The sequence below is a fragment of the Cucurbita pepo genome, chromosome 11, assembly GCF_057944985.1.
Source record: "Cucurbita pepo subsp. pepo isolate OVF chromosome 11, ASM5794498v1, whole genome shotgun sequence".
Classification (NCBI taxonomy): Eukaryota; Viridiplantae; Streptophyta; class Magnoliopsida; order Cucurbitales; family Cucurbitaceae; genus Cucurbita; species Cucurbita pepo.
The window spans coordinates 7797924-7820790 of NC_141808.1; the positions used below are offsets into that span (position 1 = coordinate 7797924).

General features: G+C 36.0%; 1 protein-coding gene, 1 non-coding gene and 1 pseudogene across 2 annotated transcripts; 2 read left to right on the top strand and 1 right to left on the bottom strand.

The window, feature by feature from the left end:
- Nucleotides 1-14449: 14449 nt before the first annotated feature.
- On the bottom strand, nt 14450-14555 carry LOC147790208 (small nucleolar RNA R71). Its single transcript, XR_015423033.1, has one exon. It is a non-coding gene; the product is annotated as a small nucleolar RNA R71 (small nucleolar RNA).
- A 925-nt stretch (nt 14556-15480) lies between these two features.
- LOC147790209 (uncharacterized) lies at nt 15481-16170 on the top strand. Its single transcript, XM_087128629.1, has one exon. It carries the CDS (start codon nt 15481-15483, stop codon nt 16168-16170), a length of 690 nt encoding a protein of 229 aa, XP_086984755.1.
- Nucleotides 16171-16257: 87 nt separating this feature from the next.
- LOC147790210 (uncharacterized) lies at nt 16258-16821 on the top strand (annotated as a pseudogene).
- The last annotated feature ends 6046 nt before the right edge of the window (nt 16822-22867 follow it).

A 22867-nucleotide genomic window follows, 5' to 3' on the forward strand; every position in this document is an offset into this window, starting at 1 on the left:
AAAACCAAATTGTATGATATTTGCTACACATGGCCGGCTAAATGAATATAAAAAATCGATATATCCATGAATTGGAGGGTTTTGATTATGATATTATAATAAATCGATATAAATTTGATACGGTGTATAAGTTTTAATGAATTATATTATTAAGATTTGTTGAGGTATTTCAATGCATAAAATACTTATTTATTAATCTTTTCCACTTTGATCGGAATTATTTGGCCTCATTTATCGAAATCTCCCATCATTTTTTCGAACATAAATCAAACTCAAATATGAAAAGAATACAAAACCAAATTAACTTTCTTTCTTTTTTTATTAGTTATAAAATTTAAACATCTCATTAGCTTTTAATGTTACGTTACTTGTCTATATTATTTCGATGAAAATGGGTCCGATTTCAATGTTGGCACAGTCTCGAAGAATATCATTATTTTTATTTGCTAATCTATTTACTATGGAATTGTCAATTGAATTTATAGCCACCCAATCAAAATAATTCATTTTATAAGCTTGTTCAAATTGACATGATTAGTGTCACGGTCTTAGATCAATCGCATAATGGAATTTGTTTATTACGACACTCAAGTGGTCCGATGGGCGACACTCGCATAATAAACTCAGTTTAGTTTGACCCGCAAATGCTTCCACTAATGAGAAACTGTCGTATTATTACCCCTAAGGATAAGGAAGGATAAGTAGGTAAACAAAGAAATGGTGCAAAACTATATTACCCCTAAGGATATCTAACTATGGTTCATGACCTAAAAGACCTCCAAATGCTATTAAATTATGTGGTAGACCTTATTGTGTGATGTCTGAAGATGTGATGATGTTTGAAAGTTATTGGAACACGTTGATTAGTAAAACCAAGAATTAGAGATAAAATGACCAAAATGCCCCTAGGACTACTTATTTAAATTCAAGGTCTATATGTGCTCCAAATGACTTGCTACTTCTTTTAAGGCCTATTGGTAAGAACAAGGAGTTATGTTCAATGGTTCAAGTTGATTAGAGCAAGCTTGGAACCTAAAGCAAGTTAGGACCAAAGAAACACCTAAAGGAAACACCTCAAGACATAAAAGTCAAGACCCTTCTAGAATCCTCTAAGGAATTCATTATGAATGTATGACCTTCTAGAACAACTCATGTTTGTTACTACGATGTATTCATATGTTTACGAATGCATGTTATAACTTATGCCTCAAGAAATTATGAACCTTAGAAACTTACAAGAATGAGAATCAAGAACAATATAGCTCCTTTCAGAAACTATAGAGAGAATACTTTATTGAATCCTAGAACAAATGCAAAATCTAAGCAATAGTTGGGTAACATAACCATTACCTCATATACTACAAACTCTGAAAATACTTTACAGGTTCTTTCCTATTATCGATGTTACTCCCTTCCCTGTTTGATGTTAACTTCTTGACAGTAATGGCCTGTTCAGAATGCATCACTGCCTTGTATACAGTCCCGCCATAAGCACATATCTCGTAAAAAGTAATAGTGGCCTCAATTAGATCTTGGGAAGAAATTCTTTCCTTAGGTGGGAAATAGACATCCAAATCCATAGATTTTCTTTCCTTATTTTGCTCCATTTCGAATGGATGCCTCATGCAATATAAGATGATCATAATTAGAACGATAGAAACTCCACCTACCTTAAAAGATGTAGACAATGAATCTCCATTGCGGTTGTTAAGAGGTCCACCACAGAGCCCCTCTTTGTCAATGAATCTACTAGTGGGCATGTTCTGAAAAAAAGTTTTTGAGGGGATCGGATGTCTCACGTTATGCTATATTGCTATTCCATAGCAAAATTAGTAGATTTGTACTCAAAATAGAATGATTGTTCTTCAACTAGGTATACTTTTTACAACTAAAACTTGTATTTCACATTTGTTAAATTTTATTATTCTCTTTCCAACGTTCCTTACATATTAACTAACATTTTGTTTGTCAAGAAAAACACATTAGTTTGAAAAAAAAAAAAAAAAAAAAAAAAAAAGCTCAACAAAAGATCAATTGAGTAACTACTAAATTTATGTAATATATATAATATTACAATTAGTAGAACAAAAATATATTTATCCATATAATAATTAAAAAAGATTTTAAAGTAATATTCTTGTCAATTTATCTCAAATTTTATATTATTTTACTTTTTTTATTCTTTTTTACTTTGAATTTATTAAATTTTGTTGAAAAAGTAATTTATGAAAAAACAATACTATGTGAATAAGTGTGACTTCTGAGTAAATTATGGGTACATGAATCACCTAAGATCACATCCTTATAAGAGCGACCGTGAGGATAAGATGACTAAGATATGTTTAAAAGACTTGAAAGTCACTACCTATACAACCAAGGAGCAGCTTCCTTTATGGTAGCTCAATCATAGGACCACATGGTTAAGCATGCTTTACTTGGAGCAATTATATGTTGGGAGACCTTTTAGAAATTTTCCTAGGATGCATGTGAATGAGGACAAAGTGATAACTATCTAAAAGTAGAGTCATATCAAGTCTTTTTGGAGTTAATATTGCACTCTTATTCACCATTTTCTCATTTATAACCACATTTATTCTACTTTGTGAGCATGAAATCGTTTATTGCGGTCCAACGTGAAAAAAATATGATTTGGCATAAATCGATCTTAATTGTATATTTAATTGAGTTATGTGGTAAAATTTCAGACATTTATGCTAAACCATGTGGGAGTAGCGAATTTGGAAACAAATGGGGGATGACATGGAAATGATAAATCCACGTTAGCAGTCCAAGTGGGTCATTGACTACCCAATGAGAAACATCCTATGTGTACTACTTATTTCTTTTCAGCCCTAAAGGGGAACCCATGCTCAATATAAGAGGAAAAAGAAGACCAAGAGAAAAAGAGCCACATTTTTGGGAGAAAATCGAATTACACAGCAGCAGCTTGTGCTGCAGTGAACTGCTGTGAAACCAGAGAAGAAGAAGAAAACCCTAATCCAGCAGCTGTTGACAGCAGAAGAAAAAGGAGACCAACAAGGATTGATTAGGGCAAAGAGGTGGACGTGAGAGCTCAAGAGAAGGGAACTTCCATTGACGAACGACAACAAACCGGGATAACTCTCTATTTCCTTATTATCTTTCCTTATTCCATCAATTTTACATGATGATGATGCGGATTTCTTCGTTTAATTCAGTTTGTATGGAAAGCTAAACTTAATAGGGGAGGCGAGAGAGTTTTATATAGTTTAAGTATGTTGACGATATGATTTTAGTTTATTAAAGAGTTGTTGTTAAAGATTTACATGTATGTTTAATTAGCTACTTTACATACATAGTTGTTCTCTATTCGGGAGAAGAGAGGGAGCAATGAAATCCTCTTTAATACTCTAGTTCCGTAGCAAGGAGACTTGAAGGGTAATAGAAGGGTTAGGAATAATTCTTCTCCTAGAGCCTTGTTAATAGAAATTACTGATGGTGTTAATATAACACATGCGGAAGCAATTTAGATCTTAGGCACTTTTAGAACATCAATTATTGTAAATGACTAGCATGTTCATAAGTATTAAAACTTAATGAGTTTAAATACTAACCTTTTGTAGTTCAAACTCCTTTTGCCTCACGAACCGATTTCGAACCACCACTAGTGTCTTCTCCACTATTCTCCGGCCTTAGAACGGGATTGTGGAATCCGGTGAGTGACTAAACTTGGGAGGGATTTTGTATACGTGAAAGAGAGTGCTTGTGAGAGGTTTTTCATCAAGATGAAGAAATCCCTTCCAAGTATCATGATCACTCTATTTAAAGAGTCAAGTTTTCATGTTCATGCAAACTTGAGATCACCAAATCTTGACACTTAAAATTCCACTCAAATGTTTGAGATTATGTGGCAAGCATGCATGTTTGAGTTAACCAAATTTTGACACTCAAAATTCCACTCAAACTTGTGGGGTTTATTTGGCAAACATGCAAGTTTGGTTAAACCAAATTTTGACACCTCAAAATTCCACTAACATGATTTTTCCATTAGATGAAAGTCAACATTTTGACTTTCTTCATTTTAATTAGATGAAAGTCAACATTTTGACTTTCTTCATTTTAATTAGATGAAAGTCAACATTTTGACTTTCTTCATTTTAATTCAACAATTAATTTGAATAATGAATTTCAAATTAAAGTAACATTAAATAATTAATTAAACTATTTAATTAATATTTAATATTAATTCAAATGTCAATCCCAGTCAATTCCGACACATAATTGATTAAGATATTTAAATCTTATTTAAATATCTCAGATTCTCTCTTTTCGTTTATTTCGTAAATAAAATAAAATTGCAGTTAAATATATCGTATATATGTAACGCATATTCCCTAATTTGAATTCGAACACTTCGAACTCACTCGTCACACTGTTCTATGGTTTAGTCCGATATGAGCTAGCAGAGGGACCTAATGGACCTATAGATCATGGGCTCCAACGATTCAAGATTAACCGATTAAACTCATTAACCTGGTTAACCAACATTCGTTAACTACTAGGACACTCCACTATAGCCTAGTAGTTGCACTCCCCTCACTATAGATATATTTCTGTCCATCTGATATAACCATGATTAGTAAGTCGATCCTTCACAGGTTGTTCGTAACTAGAGCTGGGTCAATTTACCGTTTTACCCCTGAAGTTACTTCTTGTTCCTTATGTCTCACTGATCCTCTAATAAACAATTGGTTTGTGGTCCAACCAGTAAACCGAATCCCTCTCAGGCCAATGAGAGGGTGGGGCCCCTTGTTCAAGACCTGGAGTCAGTGCTTAAGGGAACTACCTTTCTTCTATCCCTAAAAGTGGGTAGGAGTGAATTCCGTCTTGCACCCCACGTCCCCAGCCATTCACCCAGTCTTACCCCTGAAATGGGAGGCCTGTTGAGTCGGCGAACTAGAGCCACTCTCACCCATGCAAATCTAAGGATAATTCCGAATAAACAGGAGTTCATGGTTAGCTCAGGATTAAAACCGAGTTACCTAGGTTATCGAATGAAAAGAAAATCAGTCTCAACAGTAAACGACTTTATAAAGTGAGAGTGGTTTTCTTCATGGTCCGATCTTATGCAATACTCATTGCATAGGACGCCCCCACTCACATGTCTCCACATGCACAATTTAGTGATCGCATTGTTTATATCATATACAAAAGTGGGCCGCATCCATAGTGTCCCCAGAATAAGGTACTCAGCCTTATCCTTATACTATAGATCATTTTGACTATATACTTGAACTTGATCCACTCTTATGTCTCTACATATAGTTCAAGTAGTCATACTATAGCCAGAGTGTTCTTAGTTTATTGGATTTAGATTAATGATCGTAAAGTTCACTTTATTCAATAACAATTTTTTCTGAATAAACAACAATAATAACTTTATTGAAAATATAATATATCTTTGTTTACAAACTATGAGTTTTAGGACATAAAACCCAACAAACTCCCACTTGGACTAAAACTCTAGTGGGGTTTTATAACGTTGAGTAGAGAGAAATACAATAAACTAGGGCATCACATACTCATGCCTTTTCTCCCACTTGCCCTAGATTACATAACTCGTAGTCCTAGACTCACTAGGTGCCCTTCAAACACTTTAGCCGTGAGGGGCTTTGTAAATGGATCAGCAATGTTGTGTTCTGAAGCTATCTGTGTGACGATCACATCTCCTCGTTGCACAATCTCCCTTATGAGATGATATTTGCGCTCAATATGTTTTCCTCGCTTATGGCTTCTTGGTTCTTTTGAATTTGCAACTGCTCCACTGTTATCACAATAAAGAGTGACGGGAAGATGCATATTTGGAACGACTTCCAAATCAGTTAAGAACTTCCTAAGCCATACAGCTTCTTTCGCTGCTTCACAAGCAGCAACATACTCAGCCTCCATGGTGGAATCAGCAATGCAACCTTGCTTTATGCTTCTCCATATTACTGCTCCTCTGTTCAGAGTGAAGACAGATCCTGATGTCGATTTCCTTGTATCTACATCGGTCTGAAAATCTGAGTCAGTGTACCCTGTAAGGATCAGATCCTTAGCACCGTACATTAGCATATAGTCCCTCGTTCTCCTAAGATACTTGAGGATATTCTTAATGGCAGTCCAATGAGTACGTCCCGGATTGGACTGATATCTGCTGACAATTCACACAGCATAGCATATGTCGGGTCGGGTACATAGCATAGCATACATCAGACTACCGACCGCTGATGCATAGGGAATGTGTTTCATATCCTCAACTTCTTGAGGTGTCTTAGGACTTTGTTCCTTCGACAAATGAACTCCATGCCTGAAAGGTAATAATCCTTTCTTGGAGTCCTGCATCTTATATCGAATCAACATTTTGTCGATGTACGATGCTTGAGACAAAGCTAGTGTTTTGTTCTTGCGATTTCGAACAATTTGGATTCCAAGAACAAACTGAGCCTCACCCAAATCTTTCATTTGGAATTGTGTCGCCAGCCAATGCTTAATGTCAGTCAGAATTCCCACATCATTTCCAATTAGTAGGATATCGTCAACGTACAACACTAGGAAAGCTACTGTAGAGTTGACTATCCTTTTATAAACACAAGGTTTGTCAACATTCTGTTTAAAGCCATAAGATTTGATCGCAGTATCAAACTTTATGTTCCAGGATCGAGATGCTTGCTTCAACCCATAAATGGATCTTTTAAGCTTGCAAACCCTTTGCTCGTGATCCTGTTCAATGAACCCCTCTGGTTGAGCCATATAGATACTCTCTTCAAGATCGCCGTTTAGAAAAGCTGTCTTAACATCCATTTGCCAAATTTCATAATCATAAAATGTGGCAATAGACAAGAGTATTCTAATTGATTTAAGCATAGCAACAGGTGAGAAGGTTTCTTCATAGTCCACCCCCTCTCTTTGGGTATAACCCTTTGCTACTAGTCTTGCTTTAAAGGTCTGTACCTTACCGGTTTGGTCTCGTTTTCTCTTATAGATCCATTTGCAACCAATAGGTTTTACCCCATCTGGTTGATCTACAAGTTCCCAGACTGAATTGAAGTACATTGACTCCATTTCAAGATTCATGGCTTTAATCCACTGATCTCTATCAACATCATTCATTGCCTGTTTATAGGACAATGGATCCTCAACGCCATCATCAGGTATGATGACTTGAGTTTCTATCAAACCCAAGTAACGATCGGGTTGAGTTATAACCCTCCCACTACGTCGAGGCATTCTCAACTTTTGAGAAGGATGTGATTGACCAGAAGTGTCAGCTCCATCAACAACTCTGGTTGAACGACCAGCTTGATCAACAACTCTTGTTGTTTTATCAGTAACTTCTTTAGAAATCTCACTTAATACTAGTTTGCTACGAGGTTGATGATTTCTTACGTGATCTTCCTCTAAGAATGTAGCGTTCGTTGATACAAACACTCTATTTTCTTGAGGATCATAAAACAAACCACCTTTCGTCTCTTTGGGGTATCCTACGAATAGACATAATTTTGAACGACGTTCTAATTTCTTGGGATTTTGCAACAACACATGTGCTGGACATCCCCAAATTCTGAAGTGACGTAAACTACCTTTACGCCCTTTCCATAACTCATAAGGTGTTTCTGAAACACTCTTAGTAGGAACCATGTTCAAAATGTATGTAGCAGTCTCCACTGCATATCCCCAAAACGGATCGGGTAATTGAGCGAAACTCATCATGGACCGAACCATGTCCAATAGAGTTCTATTTCTCCTTTCTGATACACCATTTTGTTGAGGCACACCAGGGGCTGAGAGTTGAGACCTTATTCCATGTTCTATCATATAGTCCTGAAATCTTAAATCCATGTACTCTCCTCCTCGATCTGATCGAAGTGTTTTAATAGTTTTACCTAATAGATTCTCAACCTCAGTCTTATACTCTCTGAATTTTTCAAGAGCTTCCGACTTGTGATGCATTAGGTAAAGATAGCCATACCTTGAATAATCATCAATAAAACTGATGAAATATTCATACCCTCCTCGTGCTTTGACATTCATTGGACCACAGAGATCTGTATGCACGAGTTCTAAGGTTTCTTTGGCTCTATAGCCTTTTTCGCAAAATGATCGTTTAGTCATTTTACCCTCAAGACAAGACTCACATGGAGGTAAAGAATTGTCTTCTAACTTATTTAGAAGTCCTCTTTTAACCAATCTCTCAATCCTATTGAGATTAATGTGGCCTAGTCTTAAGTGCCAAAGATAGGTATTAGGAGAAATCTTTTGTCGCTTATTTTGAGTTTCAGCTGTTTTAAACATCTCAATATTTAAAATAGCTTTTGTTTTGCTCGGTTTTAACATATATAAGTTGTTTTCTAGTTTTGCAGAACAAATATGAATACCTCTTTTGCAAATGAACACTTCATTGATTTCAAAAGATACTTTATACAACTGTTCTAATAAACAAGAGATGGATATTAGATTTCTTTTCATTCCAGGAACAAAAAGTACATTATCTAATATAATGAATCTATCTCCAAAAAACAACTTTAAATTTCCTACTGATCTTGCTGAGACAACCTCTCCTGTTCCAACCCTGAGTGTTATCTCGCCGTCCGCAAGCATTCTCCAGGAGCTAGTTTCCTGGTAAAAAGAACAAATATGATTAGTCGTCCCTGAATCTAGTATCCAAGTTGAGTTGTCATACTCTACTAAACACATTTCTACAACGAGTAAATCATATTTACCTTGTTGTGTCTTTTCGGCTTTCTTCTCTGCAAGGTATTTTGGGCAGTTTCTCTTCCAGTGCCCGTTTTCGTTGCAATGGAAACATTTTCCTTTATCTACTTTTTGAACCTTGTTCTTGCGGTTAGTAGGAATCTTATTTTTCCCTTTTCCCTTCTTCTTCATCAAAACACTTTTAGAAGTTGAAGGTCCAGACTTATTTTTGGAGGACGATCCTAGTAGTAATTTCTTGGAGATAGCAACATTTGCTTCTCCTGTTTGTCCCTTGTTTGTTAAGAGGGACTGATAAGTCTGTAGCTCATTGAGAAGAGCAGTCAAGTTATATTCTATTTTGTTCATAACCACATTGGTGCGGAACTGGAAGAAGCTCTTCGGAAGAGACATCATGATAAAACTGACTTGACTCTTCTCATCAATGACAGCTTCATTTTCTTCTGCCACATTGAAATGGACCATCATGTCCAGGACATGTTCTCTAACTGAGGTCCCTTCTTTCATACGGCAGTTGTAAATGTATTTTATGGCTTCATGTCTAAGGGAGAAGGACGGTTGTCCAAACATCCCTTTTAGAGATTCCATAATCTCTTTAGCAGTACCCATAACATCGTGTTTCTTAGCCAAGACATCAGATATGCTGGCTAGAATGTACACTCGGGCTTTGTCATTTGCCTTTATCCATCTGTCATATGCATCCCGAGCTGTTCGGTTTGCATTTGAGTTTGGGTTTGGAGGACACTCCTCAGTTAAAACAAACTTTAAATCATCAATGACCAGTATTGTGTTTAGGTTTGATTTCCAAGTTGTGTAGTTGTCGCCGTTTAATTTCTCAGAAGCGAGTAATTGTACTATTGAGTTTGTCATGCTGTGATATAAAGAAAATTCTATTAGTGATTTTGACTTAATCCTGTTTAATCCAATCAGTTTTAGCAAATGTAATAATGTACCCAAATCATTATTAATTTGTCACGATACTTTAGTGAGTTAGAGCAACTGCTACCGAGGGGCAGTCAATCACTCATTCACTAAACCAAGACATTCTTGACTTAAACACTAATCCCAGAATAACTCTTGTTCCTATAGTGTTTTAGTTATCGCTATTTTGGTCAAGAATATACTAACTCTTAGTAAGTCTTCGCAAGTGTGACCCACCAATTTCAGACCTCAGAAATCGGCCCCAACAACGCTATCGAATGAAAAGGCCAAAGTTGGGAATGGACCTAAGAAATCCTATCCATTTCTGGAGTTTGCGTTGTTCCGACTCCCATGTTACGACCCTCCGAATGGGTAGTTGCTCTAGGGCAACATGCAGGCGGAACATGGGAATCTCACGGTGCAACCTAGTGGTGGAGACCATAGGACGTGTTGACTTCCTTCTCCCACTTACTATAAATACTTTCTCAATTCCCCTTGTTATTGACTCATGCAAATACCTTCCGAATGGAGGACGCTCCCAGGGCGACACGAGGCCGAGCATGAATCTCACTGTGTGAATTTTACAGAGAGCGTGAAGAGAAAACGATGTATCTTATACACCTTTTTCCTCCCACTAAGTATTTTATATGGTTGGGTATACTCATTACTTAAGTATATTCTGGCTAATTAAATATAACTTAAGTCTAGGTGATTTTTCTAAATCTTAAATCACTTAAGCATGCTCATAAAACTCGGCTAACTAAGCTCAAATACTGGTCCGATCTCCAGGTAGTAGGTGTTCCGTAAACCGTCAACTTAAGTACCTTCAGCCTTAGACAAGATCGTGCCAGGTGAGCTTTCTCGTAACCGCAATTTTATAAGACATCGACCCCTTTTAACTGTTAAAATTGATCGTGCTCGGTTCTTAACCCTTAGTGAGCATGCACTTATCTTTATTATAGATTTTAACGTCTACCTCATTTTATGACGTTGAAAATAACCTATAACATGCTTTATATAACAATTTATATAATCATCCATTCCATGCAATAATATAACAATTTATATCTATCACTCATGGAACCCTAAGACATGCATACTATACATTATAACACTTATAACATACTTGGAATGCATGGAACATGCTTAGCCTATGGTGGGATTTTAAATCTATATGACATACTTTATGCATATACATTTTCTATTTAATTAAAACATACATTCATAATGCATAATTAATTAAACACACTAAAGTGGGTTGGTTTTGGCATTTTAAAGCAAGCAATTAACTAAATTATTACATTAATAACTAAAAATAACTTGAGCCACTCCCGACGATCACGAACTGGACCAACCAACCCTTAAAAACGTTCAATCGGTCCCCAACGACAGAAAAAACACCCGAACCGCCTCTTCCATCCTCTTCGGTTCAGCTTGCTTATCTCTTCCATTTTCGATCAATTACAACCTAAAGTGGACTCTAATGACTTTATAAAAATTACAGACCTTTCTCATTTATTAAAGCCCATACACCTTAGGCTTATTACAATAATTGTATCAAATGGAAGCATAAAAAAAAATGCCAAAACCAAAACCATCCACTTTAGCAACCACAATTTCATGCATGAAATGGTACCCACCATGATCAAATTAATGTAAATAAAGTGCCTAAAACCTGGCTCTGATACCAATTGATGGTGTTAATATAACACATGCGGAAGCAATTTAGATCTTAGGCACTTTTAGAACATCAATTATTGTAAATGACTAGCATGTTCATAAGTATTAAAACTTAATGAGTTTAAATACTAACCTTTTGTAGTTCAAACTCCTTTTGCCTCACGAACCGATTTCGAACCACCACTAGTGTCTTCTCCACTATTCTCCGGCCTTAGAACGGGATTGTGGAATCCGGTGAGTGATTAAACTTGGGAGGGATTTTGTATACGTGAAAGAGAGTGCTTGTGAGAGGTTTTTCATCAAGATGAAGAAATCCCTTCCAAGTATCATGATCACTCTATTTAAAGAGTCAAGTTTTCATGTTCATGCAAACTTGAGATCACCAAATCTTGACACTTAAAATTCCACTCAAATGTTTGAGATTATGTGGCAAGCATGCATGTTTGAGTTAACCAAATTTTGACACTCAAAATTCCACTCAAACTTGTGGGGTTTATTTGGCAAACATGCAAGTTTGGTTAAACCAAATTTTGACACCTCAAAATTCCACTAACATGATTTTTCCATTAGATGAAAGTCAACATTTTGACTTTCTTCATTTTAATTAGATGAAAGTCAACATTTTGACTTTCTTCATTTTAATTAGATGAAAGTCAACATTTTGACTTTCTTCATTTTAATTCAACAATTAATTTGAATAATGAATTTCAAATTAAAGTAACATTAAATAATTAATTAAACTATTTAATTAATATTTAATATTAATTCAAATGTCAATCCCAGTCAATTCCGACACATAATTGATTAAGATATTTAAATCTTATTTAAATATCTCAGATTCTCTCTTTTCGTTTATTTCGTAAATAAAATAAAATTGCAGTTAAATATATCGTATATATGTAACGCATATTCCCTAATTTGAATTCGAACACTTCGAACTCACTCGTCACACTGTTCTATGGTTTAGTCCGATATGAGCTAGCAGAGGGACCTAATGGACCTATAGATCATGGGCTCCAACGATTCAAGATTAACCGATTAAACTCATTAACCTGGTTAACCAACATTCGTTAACTACTAGGACACTCCACTATAGCCTAGTAGTTGCACTCCCCTCACTATAGATATATTTCTGTCCATCTGATATAACCATGATTAGTAAGTCGATCCTTCACAGGTTGTTCGTAACTAGAGCTGGGTCAATTTACCGTTTTACCCCTGAAGTTACTTCTTGTTCCTTATGTCTCACTGATCCTCTAATAAACAATTGGTTTGTGGTCCAACCAGTAAACCGAATCCCTCTCAGGCCAATGAGAGGGTGGGGCCCCTTGTTCAAGACCTGGAGTCAGTGCTTAAGGGAACTACCTTTCTTCTATCCCTAAAAGTGGGTAGGAGTGAATTCCGTCTTGCACCCCACGTCCCCAGCCATTAACCCAGTCTTACCCCTGAAATGGGAGGCCTGTTGAGTCGGCGAACTAGAGCCACTCTCACCCATGCAAATCTAAGGATAATTCCGAATAAACAGGAGTTCATGGTTAGCTCAGGATTAAAACCGAGTTACCTAGGTTATCGAATGAAAAGAAAATCAGTCTCAACAGTAAACGACTTTATAAAGTGAGAGTGGTTTTCTTCATGGTCCGATCTTATGCAATACTCATTGCATAGGACGCCCCCACTCACATGTCTCCACATGCACAATTTAGTGATCGCATTGTTTATATCATATACAAAAGTGGGCCGCATCCATAGTGTCCCCAGAATAAGGTACTCAGCCTTATCCTTATACTATAGATCATTTTGACTATATACTTGAACTTGATCCACTCTTATGTCTCTACATATAGTTCAAGTAGTCATACTATAGCCAGAGTGTTCTTAGTTTATTGGATTTAGATTAATGATCGTAAAGTTCACTTTATTCAATAACAATTTTTTCTGAATAAACAACAATAATAACTTTATTGAAAATAGAATATATCTTTGTTTACAAACTATGAGTTTTAGGACATAAAACCCAACAATTACAACGATTATGGAAATAATCACCATTCATGACCCTCGGAAGTGGGCTTGAGAATCTATTAAAAGGAACTAAATCTACCACAAAACTCAACAACTTATCTATTTAATCTCTCTTAGCCGAACCTTCCTCATTATAGTTGATTTTCTCATCATTTTCTGTTTTTCGACAGCAGTGACACTCTGTTTTAGTTTTGTTTAAATAGATAAAATCTCCAACACCCATTTGAATGTTACCCAAAGACTCACTTAGTTTCCAGCGATAAAATTAACCAAAAAGATAGGTTCCCTGTGGAATCGATAATTTACTTATTACTTGCTACTTGTGATAGTGTATACTTGCACTTATTCTTGTGAATTTTACATCATTTTATTATATACATCCACAAGCAATCAAGTTTTTGGCGCCGTTGCCGGAGAACCTAATTTGGTTATTTTACTTGTTGTAGATTTTTGTGAGCGGGAGCCAACAAGAAGTCATAGTAAGCTGAGTGTGCCTACTGCTGTATTTACTGCTGAAGAATTGAGTTTATTGCTGCAAAATTCTGTGTAATTTATTTTGGATCCTGAAATAGAGAGAATATTTAGACGAAGGTTGAGGGAGAAAAAGGAAATGACAAAACAGAATATACAGCAAATGGCCCAACTAAATCGGGAGTTTGAAAATCCAGTGATGATGGCTAATCAAGAGAGAATTACTGCCAATGCCATTCATTTAGCAGATGACAGAGAAAGAGCGATCCGAGCTTATGCACACCCAGCTGTGGAAGAGCTAAATCCGTGCATCATTATACCCGAAATACAAGCAACCACGTTTGAGCTAAAACCCGTGATGTTTCAAATGCTGCAAACCATTGGGCAATTTCATGGACTACCGTCGGAAGATCCTCACTACACCTAAAGTCATTTTTGGGAGTTAGTGACTCATTTCGATTTCAAGGAGTGGATAAAGATGTGATTAGACTGAGCTTATTCCCATATTAATTGAGGGATGGTGCTAAATCATGGTTGAATACCTTAGCACCGGGAACAATTGATTCGTGGAATAGTCTAGAAGAGAAATTTTTTATCAAGTATTTCCCACCCACGAGAAATGCACGGTTCAGAAATGAGATTGTTGCTTTTCAATAGTTTGAAGATGAGACACTAAGTGAAGCTTAGGAGAGATTTAAGGAGATGCTTAGAAAGTGTTCTCACCATGGACTACCTCATTGTATACAAATGGAGACTTTCTACAATGGATTAAATATTGCTACTAAACAAGTAGTTGATGCTTCCGCCAATGGAGCTATTTTGTCAAAGACATACAATGAAGCATATGAGATTTTAGAGAGAATAGCATCTAACAATTGTCAATGGGCCGATGTGAGAAGCAACCCAGGAAGGAAGACTCAAGGAGTACTTGAAGTTAATGCTTTGTCCTCTATCAATGCTCAACTAGCTTCGGTGACTAATATTTTACAAAATCTAGCGTTGGGGCAAGACTCCATGATCAAAGCACCAGTCCATACAGCTGCTGTAATTAACCAGACAGCAGCCGAATCTTGTGTATGTTGTGGAGAGGAACACACCTTTGATCAATGTTCAAGCAATCTGACCTCAATTTTCTATGTCGGGAATCAAGTTAGTCAAGGCAACCCAAAAAATAACCCCTTCTCAAATACTTATAATCCGGGGTGGAGAAATCATCCAAATTTCTCATGGAAGGGACAAGGCTCGTACAACCAACAAATGCCCCTTAAAGCAAATTACCCTCCGGGTTTTGGATTACAAAATCAATTGACATATGGTTCTCAACAAGCCACCACCACCCAAGGGGAAGGAACTAGCCAAGCTCAACACATACCGGGAATATCGCTTTAGAGCCTAATAAAGGAATATATGGCTAAAAATGATGCTGCGATACAAAGTCAACAAGCATCATTGCGAAATTTGGAAGTTCAAGTAGGTCAATTAGCAAATGAGTTACGAAATAGACCTCTTAGTAAGCCTCTACTCCACCCGTTGTGAAGCCTCCTAAAACACAGACATCAGTCAGCAGTGGACAAGAAAGCAAAATATACACACCAACACCTCCTTTTCCACAAAGAATAAAAAAAAAAGAAGGAAGAAGCCAACTTTGAGAAGTTCATGGACATATTTAAGGAAATTCACATAAATATACCATTAGTTGAAGCTTTGAAGCAAATGCCAAATTATGTGAAATTCTTGAAGGATGTGCTCACCAATAGAAGAAAGTTTGAAGAATTCAAGGTGGTACCATTGAATGAAGAGTGTAGTGCAATATTGAAAAACAAGATCCCGCTAAAGGAGAAAGACCCCGGTTCATTCAAAATTTCAATATCAATAGGAGGGAAGAAGCTAGGTCGAGCATTATGTGATTTGGTATCAAGCATTAATCTAATGCTGCTGTCTATTTACAAAAAGTTAAGTATTGGTGAAGCTAGACCAACTACAGTCACTCTTCTACTAGCAGATCGATCTTTCACTTATCCCGAAGGAAAGATTGAGAACATCTTAATTCAAGTTGACAAATTCATATTTCCTGCAGATTTTATCATTTTAGATGATGAAGCCTATCATGATGTTCCAATTATTTTAGGGAGACCATTTTTAAAGACCGGAAGAACATTAGTCGATGTCTACAAAGGAACCATCACATTAAGAATGGGTGACCAAAAAGTTGAATTTAACATCAATGACAGCATGAAATATCCAGCAGTGACAGAAGAATGCTCAGCAGTGTATGAATTGACAGAACAACCAGCGACCGAGGAATGGGATGATGGGGAAAGCGGGCAGGAAGAAGACAGCAGCTGAAATTACATAATAGAACCGTTACCAGATTTAGGTGAATTTAGCACAGCTTTTGAGTCACTAGAATGTGAGGGAAGAAAGAATTCACCGATGAGACCATCTATTGAGGAAGCGCTGCAGCTGGACTTGAAACCACTACCACCTAACCTTAAGTATGCTTATTTAGGTGACAAGAAGACACTACCCATCATCATCTCAGCGACACTATCCTCGACTCAAGAGGATATGCTCCTAGAAACATTGAAGAAGCACAAGGGGGCGATAGGTTGGACATTGGCGGATATAAAAGGAATTAGCCCTTCACTATGCATGCACAAAATACAATTGAAGGAAGGAAAAGTTAAGTCCATTGAGCAACAAAGACGATTAAATCCCATGATGAAGGAGGTTGTTAGAAAGGAGATTCTCAAATGGCTAGATGCTGGAATAATTTATCCAATTGCAAACAGCAGCTGAGTCAGTCCTATTCAATGTGTTCCGAAGAACAGAGGGATAACAGTAATGGCAAATGAGAACAATGAGTTGATCTCCACTAGAATAGTGAATGGATGGAGAATTTGCATGGATTATAGAAGGCTAAACAAAGCGACACGTAAGGATAATTTTCCTTTACCATTCATTGATCAAATGCTTGATAGGCTTGCTGGAAAGTAACATTATTGCTTCTTGGATGGTTATTCGGGATACAATCAAATTACAATCAGTCCAGAAGATCAAGAGAAAACTACATTCACATGCCCATATAGAATTTTTGCCTTTAGACGAATGCCCTTTGGACTATGTAATGCTCCAGCGACATTTCAACGTTGCATGATGGTCATTTTTACAGATATGGTAGAAACATTTATGGAGATATTCATGGATGATATTTCGGTTTATGGAGAATCTTTTGAGACTTGTTTGTGCAATTTAGGGAAGGTTCTACAAAGATGTGAAGAGAAGAATCTTGTACTGAATTGGAAGTCCTCTTTTGGAGCCATGTGAGTCTTGTCTTGAGGGTAAAATGACTAAACGATCATTTTCAAAAAAGGTTATAGAGCCAAAGAAACCTTAGAACTCGTGCACATAGATCTCTGTGGTCCAATGAATGTCAAAGCACGAGGAGGGTATGAATATTTCATCAGTTTTATTGATGATTATTCAAGGTATGACTATCTTTACCTAATGCGTCACAAGTTCGAAGCTCTTGAAAAATTCAGAGAGTATAAGACTGAGGTTGAGAATCTATTAGGTAAAACTATTAAAACACTTCGATCAGATCGAGGAGGAGAGTACATGGACTTAAGATTTCAGAACTATATGATAGAACATGGAATAAGGTCTCAACTCTCAGCCCCTGGTATGCCTCAACAAAATGGTGTATCAGAAAGGAGAAATAGAACTCTATTAGACATGGTTCGGTCTATGATGAGTTTCGCTCAATTACCCGATTCGTTTTGGGGATATGCAGTGGAGACTGCTACATACATTTTGAACATGGTTCCTACTAAGAGTGTTTCAGAAACACCTTATGAGTTATGGAAAGGGCGTAAAGGTAGTTTACGTCACTTCAGAATTTGGGGATGTCCAGCACATGTGTTGTTGCAAAACTCCAAGAAATTAGAACGTCGTTCAAAATTATGTCTATTCGTAGGATACCCCAAAGAGACGAAAGGTGGTTTGTTTTATGACCCTCAAGAAAATAGAGTGTTTGTATCAACAAACGCTACATTCTTAGAGGAAGACCACGTATGAAATCATCAACCTCGTAGCAAACTAGTATTAAGTGAGATTTCAAAAGAAGCTACTGAAAAAACAACAAGAGTTGTTGATCAAGCTGGTTAAACAGAATGTTGACGAACCTTGTGTTTATAAAAGGAGTGTCAACTCTACAGTAGCTTTCTTGGTGTTGTACGTTGACGCGGTTGTTCCCGTTCGATTTTCTCCAGTTCCTGAAATCAGGACCTATTTTCAAAGATCTGTGACTATACCAGAAGCCCTGGTAGAACCAGAATACGACGACCCAAAAATCAGAGAGGTCGTCAAGAAAGCCTATCCATCGGGATTCTTCTATATCCCGGAAGATCTTCATAAGACCAGACGGTTTTATGAATTCATTTTAGTCGACACAAATTTCGTCGAAATTACTCATATTCTGAGTCGCGATGATCCTTCAACCATGCGCTTTTGCGTATACTTTCAAATTCCTTTGATTTTAACTTGGAATTTTCAAATAAAAGAAACGGAAGACCAAATAAAACAGGTCTTCAAAACTATTAAAATCAAATGGTGGGATAAATATACTTATACCCACGCAGATATCATAGCGATAAAGGTCTGGCTATCATAGAATGGCCACCTTCAGGATTTATCCAAGAAGAGGACCTCCGAATTCCTTAATTGAAAGTCGAAGCTACTCGCTGCATTAGTTCAGACAACTACGGAAGCTGATTTTCAAAAGCATCTTCAAGAGGCCGCATCAGTCGGTTCGACATCTTCTCCTTCTATTGTAGAAGAAGAAGAGGAAGACACGATTTATGATCTTAATGATCCATTCTTGGATTCTCAACCACCTCCGTAAATATCATCATCAATGACTGAATAGTCGTTAAACTATTTGTAAAAAATGAACAATAAATCGCAGGTGAAATATGTTAGGATGAAACATATTTCCTCACATATCTCATCATGTTTGTTTGTCTTCTATCTTTTGTTTTATTATTTTCACTTTTCCCACTTTTATTATTTTCACTTTTTCCATTTTCATCACATTATTGATAAATATGGATTTCCACTTTCATCTAATTATTTGTATGTACATTAAGAATTGTATTTTGAATATGTAAATTAAGCTAGGATGACAGAGCTCATGTAAATTGTAAGGGCTCAAGTCACTAAACCCTCAACTCCAACTTGCTTTACCACTGGTTCCTCAGCAAGAGTCTCAGAAGTTTCTTGAGTATCCGCTACATCACTATGTGAATCTTTCACCAACTCAACCTCAGCTGCCACTTGCTTCACCTCTAGTTTGTCAGCAACAGTCTCAGGAGTTTCTCGAGTATCTGCTACAACATCACTCTGTGAATTATTCTGCAACTCAACCTCAACTCCCACTGGCTTCGTTGTCCAGTTACTTTTCTTCAATTTTGTGGCAGACTTTGTGAAGCTAACTTGTTTCTGTTTCCTCATAACGCAGTTCTCACAAGGACTCATATCAACAGATTTCAGACCTTCCAAAAACTTCTTCTGGCTATGTCCAAGTCTATTGTGTCATATACTTCAATTTGAAACACTTCAGCAACAACAGCTCTGTTCATACACCCTGCAGTGGTGTATAAAGTTCCAGATTTTGTGCCACGTGCTTCCATCATAGAACCCTTCATAATCTTCCACGAACTCTTACCAAACTTTGTTGCATAACCTGTGCTATCTAACTGACCAATAGAGATCAGGTTCTTCTTGAGACTAGGAATATATCTAACATCCTTTAATGTCTACTAATTTCCTGTCGGAGTTTTTATGTAGACATCCCCTTTTTCTTCAATCTTCAAATATTTGTTGTTGGCAAGATACACATCTCAAAACTTCCAGACTTGAAATTTCGAAACAACTCTTTATTTTGAGACGAATGAAAAGACGCACTTGAATCCAAAATCCAAGATTCAATCGGACTATCCACGCTGAGGATTAGAGCATCCCCAATGTCTTCTACTAATTGTATCGAATCATCGTCATTCTCTGCTTAAAGTTGAAATCTTAATAAGAACCACACGGTGAAAAAAACTAAATTGGGGTTAATATTTTTTGACATTATTGTGATGAGTGTAACTCTCATAGTATGATATCGTAATTGCACACTATAGAGTGTTCATGAGTTGCATTAGGTTTTGTTGAGACATTTTTTAGATCCAGTTCCATTATTTGACTGTAAATTTTTTAACCTAAGAAACCCTTATTAAATAATGGAATCAACCCACACCAATGAATATTTGTGTTAGGTGGGTACGACACGGTCATTTGTTTAAATTTTATTTTCAATAAAAATAAAATCTTAATTTATTAAAAAATTCTATTTATTTATTTTAAAACATTGAATTACATTTTTTTTAATTCAATCTCAATATATATTTTGAAAAATCACCCTCTAAATACTTCAAAAAATTATTTTAAGAGATTATAGAATAATTAATAAAAATATTAATTATTTTAAGAGGTTACAAAATAATTAATAAAAAAATTAATTGAGTTTTTTAAACACCCATGAATTGATTACTTACTCAGTATTGTTTAACTCATTCATGCTACTCTCTCATAGAGTTTCCTTAAGACCCCTAACGAGTTTCAAATGTATATTTTTCAATTAAAAAACCCGTTATCAATCATGATTTTATTTTTATAGTAAACAATGAAGGAGAACTCGTTACCAAACATGTCCATAATTGCCTTCATTCACAACAAGAATATAAAATATTGAAACGTGGTGGTGGTTACCAAACATGTCCATAATTGCCTTCATTCATCAACTTTAAATTTAAAGGACCATTGCATTACACTTTAAAACCGGTGTTACTGCTAACAACACATGGTTAACAATAGCTCCCATGGGTTGTTTTAAAAATAATTAAAATTTTACTAATAATAAATAAAAAAAATATACAAGCTTAACATGGTGGTGGTTACCTATTCCAATATAACAATAATATGTTTCTTTAGTTTTAGTGGGGGGTAATTGACAATGGAACGTAATTTTACTCATATAAAAGTGGAACAAATCCAGCACAAATATTCTCATATTTACAAAATGAATTCATTTTCAACACTTTTAGGGTCTCTCCTATTGTCATTGTTCTTTGCTACCCTATTTACTAACATCGATGGAAAAATCTTCCGAAACCCACCGATTACAGTAAACATAACAAATGTTTTAAGAAGTCATGATCAGCTCACTATTCACTGCAAATCTAGTGATGATGACTTGGGAGTCCATCATCTCCCACCTTTGAGCGGTTACGCTTTTAGTTTTCGACCAAACTTTTGGGGCTCAACACAGTTTTACTGCACCTTCCAGTGGTCTGGCTGGTCGCATTACTTTGATATATACAAGGATGATAGAGATAGAACCAAATGCAACGATACTCTATGTTTGTGGTTAGTGGTTGAACATGGTATTTGTATGTTCAACTATAAAACCAAATTGTATGATATTTGCTACACTTGGCCGGCTAAATGAATATAATAAATCGATATAAATTTGATACGGTGTATTAGTTTTAATGAATTATATTATTAAGATTTGTTAAGGTATTTCAATGCATAAAATACTTATTTATTAATTTCTTCCCGATAGGAATTATTTGCCCTCATTTATCGAAATCTCCCATCATTTTTTCGAACATAAATCAAACTCAAATATGACAAGAATAGAAAACCAAATTAACTTTCTTTCTTTTTTTATTGGTTATAAAATTTAAACATCTCATTAGCTTTTAATGTTACGTTACTTGTCTATATTATTTCGATGATAATGGGTCCGATTTCAATGTGGGCGAAGTCTCGAAGAATATCAATATTTTTATTTGCTAATCTATTTACTATAGAATTATCAATTAAATTTATAGCAACCCAATCAAAACAATTTATATCTAATTATGGTTCATGACCTAAAAGACCTCCAAATGCTATTATCTTATGTGGTAGACCTTATTATGTGATGTCTGAAGATGTGATGATGTTTGAAAGTTGTTGGAACACTTTAATTAGCCAAACCAAGAATTAAAGATAAAATGACCAAAATGCCCCTAGGACTAGTTATTTAAATTCAAGGTCTATATGTGCTCCAAATGACTTGCTACTTCTTTTGAGGCCTATTCGTAAGGACAAGAAGTTATGTTCAATGGTTCAAGTTGATTAGAGCTAGCTTGGAACCTAAAGCAAGTTAGGAGCAAAGAAACACCTAAAGGAAACACCTCAAGACACAAAAGTCAAGACCCTTCTAGAATCCTCTAAGGAATTCATTATGAATGTATGACATTCTAAAACAACTCATGTTTGTTATTACGATGTATTCATATGGTTACGAATGCATGTTATAACTTATGCCTCAAGAAATTATGAACCTTAGAAACTTACAAGATTGAGAATCAACAACAAAATAGCTCCTTTCAAAAACTATACAGAGAATACTTTATTGAATCCTAGAACAAATGCAATAGTTGGGTAACATAACCATTACCTCATATATTACAAACTTTTAAAATACTTTACAGGTTCTTTCCTATTATCGATGTTAGTCCCTTCCCTGTTTGATGTTAACTTCTTGACAGTAATGGCCTGTCCAGAATGCATCACTGCCTTGTATACAGTCCCGCCATAAGCACACATCTCGTGAAAAGTAATAGTGACCTCAATTAGATCTTAGGAAGAAAGTTTTTTCCTTAGGTGGGAAATAGACATCTGAATCCATAGATTTTCTTTCCTTGTTTTGCTCCATTTCGAATGGATGTCTCATGCAATATAAGATGATCATAATTAGAACGATAGAAACTCCACCTACCTTAAAAGATGGAGACGATGAATCTCCATTGCAGTTGTCAAGAGGTCCACCACAGAGCCCCTATTTGTCAATGAATCTACTAATGGGCATGTTCTGAAAAAAAGTTTTTGAAGGGATCGGATGTCTCACGTTATGCTATATTACTATGCCGTAGCAAAATTAGTAGAT